The 2,500-nt window shown below is 37.5% G+C and overlaps 2 protein-coding genes across 2 annotated transcripts in view; both read right to left on the bottom strand.

Moving 5' to 3' along the window:
• The window catches only part of LOC118477422 (protein ecdysoneless homolog), an 18,990-nt gene that overhangs the window by 2,522 nt on the left and 13,968 nt on the right, over positions 1-2,500 (bottom strand). Inside the window, exon 2 of the mRNA XM_035968842.1 lies at positions 356-481. Within this exon, the coding sequence (XP_035824735.1) occupies positions 356-481 (126 nt within the window). The remainder of the gene's footprint in view (positions 1-355; positions 482-2,500) is intronic.
• Positions 1-2,500, bottom strand: part of LOC101859287 — a gene marked incomplete in the record, with an annotated part of 39,857 nt that overhangs the window by 24,450 nt on the left and 12,907 nt on the right.

Here is a 2,500-nt window from a genome sequence, read left to right as displayed (position 1 = left end):
ACCTAAACAATGACTACGTTGGCACACACAGACGACACGCCCATAACAGTGGTGATAATTGCATCAACAGAGAAACTTTGCTATGTCAACAAATCTTGATCCCTTAACATTGTCATGACGGACGGTGGGGGGTTTTCTGTTTTGTTTTGGGGGTTTTTTTAACCTGATTGGCTTCGCTCTATGATTTGGTTGTCATGGTTGTTTGTTGTTGTTGTTACTGTTTTGTTATGTTTTTAGCAGATGTTGGTGTGTTGGTTGTTTCCTTTTTTCCGGGGGGGGGCTGGAGGTTGTTAGTTTCCAATGAGTTGTAGTTTGTTTGTTTGTTAGTTTGTTTGTTTGTTTGTCTGCTTGCTTGTTTGCTTGCTTTCTTGCTTTTATGCTTGCTTGCTTGTTTGTTTGTTTGTTTGTTTCGTTTTTTGGAGGGAGGTAATTTTCGTTGTCGATACTGGAAATCGGATGTTTTGTCAGAAAAACAATATAACTAAAAGAATTGTGCGCTTGATTGGGTAGCTTAGATTTCGGTTCCTATTTTTATTTTCGTGTTTTGTTTGTCTGCTTTGAGGAAATCAGAAAAGGAAATACGGGGAACGATGTGCACTTTGAATTGCATGTTATAGCCTTCGCTGCGGATCGCTTTCAACCAATTTTGTATTGGCTTTTTATACCAGGGCTATTTGTCAATCTGAAAGCAAATGCAAGAAACATACCTTTGCCGTGTACGAGGAATTAAAGAGTAAGACTTTATGGTCGCCCGAATTGGAATGTCTGGTCCAGCGAAACAATTGATAATGGATTAAAAGGATACAACCAGTGAAGGTTTACAGTGACCCTGATACAATTTTTAGTGAACAGTTTTCCCATTCCTTTTCGTATTCCTTGGTGCTTTGTATACGTCCTCCAGCATATTTTTTTCCATTTAACGTAGGCGTTTCATGTCTCCTCCAACAAGAAGCAGAACCTATACGAGACCTGATCAGTTTTTTAAAAAGGAGGACAGCGTCAAAGGAAATGTGTATAGACTCTGATTAGCTCACTGGGGATACGCCGTCTGGTTATTCAACAATGCTTGAAGAAGCGCTGGGTTGTTGTTGGTGTTGTTATTATGTTGTTTTTTTTGGGGTTTTTTTGTTTTTTTGTTGTCGACGATGTTGATGTTGTTGTTGTTTTCTTTGTTTGTTTGTTTTTTAGTCACTTTGAAAAAATAAACCTAACTTTGTCATTCATTCAAATATTTTTCTTCTTTTTTTTCTTTTTTCAAAAACAATTTGTTTCCTTTGTCCGTTACGTTAAAAAGGAAGGCGGCAACAGGCGTACTATAAAATATGCAACATCGTGTTTCTATTGTAAGTGTGATGGTTCCATGTGCCGCAACATTGCCTCAGGTCTGCTGCTGATTGTACGAAATATGTGAGGCATCGTGGTGAAATCAGGCGCTCGTCAAAATTGTGATATCGAAGAAACTGGAACTTTTGTCTTTTTGCCAATTTATTTCAAAGTTTTGTTTTTTCTTACTCAACATCTTTAAAGTCCAGGTAAGACATATTTTTGTAGTAGAGTTTAGTCGTTTTTTATGTTGATTTAAGGCGCACAAATGTATATTTGCAGTTTTAAAGGACTCTCAAGCTTTGGAAATCGCCAAACTTTAGCGGCTATTTTTGTCGCATATTTTACCTATGAAATCAGGCGACCCCCCACTTCCTTCATTCGCAAATATCTCGACTTCTGTTGACGATATATGAGTATTTTTTTCCATTGAAAGCAAGACAAATAAACAAGCTAGAAAAGAATACCAATAACTCCACAAGTCCAAAAATTGACGAGCGCTTGATTCCACCATGTCGTGACACGTAAAAATGTGTCTGCTACGTCACAAAGAGTTCACACAACCAACACATTTCAAATAAGGTTTTTTTAAAAATCTTTTTCTAATCGATCAGAAAGGGTACCCTGAAAAGAAATGAAACGCAAACGCTTTGGTTCGTCTTAAGTTTCAGCAGGGTGGATTTTAAAAGGGTACCTTTCTGTCAAGTTGCTGAGCTAATATAAAGGAACTAGATCTCCCAGTCCATTGATAGTTGTGTTTGGCCAAAGTAGAAGTGGATTATTTCGTTTCAAAGTCGAAATCTTTGATTTTTATTTGCCTCTAGGTCAATAGAGCTCGATTACGATTTAGAAAGCGATTTTAATGGTTTTGTTTGTCTATGTTTTATATTGTTTATTTTGGCTTCTTGTTTCTCTCTCTCTCTCTCTCTCTCTCTCTCTCTCTCTCTCTCTCTCTCTCTCTCTGCGTGAAAGAGAGTGTATGTATGTGTCTGTGTGTGTGAGTGAGTTTGTACGTTTGAGTGTGCAAATATGTGTGTGTATATGTGTGTTTGTGTGTATGCCTGTGCATGTGTATGTCTGTTTAAGTGTGCGTCTGCATGTGAGTCTGTGTGTGTTTGTTTTAGGCCCACGTATATGAGTGGGATATATATATATATATGGGATATTATATATGTAT

The sequence above is a fragment of the Aplysia californica genome, unplaced genomic scaffold (genome assembly GCF_000002075.1).
Source record: "Aplysia californica isolate F4 #8 unplaced genomic scaffold, AplCal3.0 scaffold00005, whole genome shotgun sequence".
Lineage (NCBI taxonomy): Eukaryota > Metazoa > Mollusca > Gastropoda > Aplysiida > Aplysiidae > Aplysia > Aplysia californica.
The sequence above is the reverse complement of the archived record's forward strand: the minus strand, read 5'-3'. Positions and strand labels throughout refer to the sequence as shown.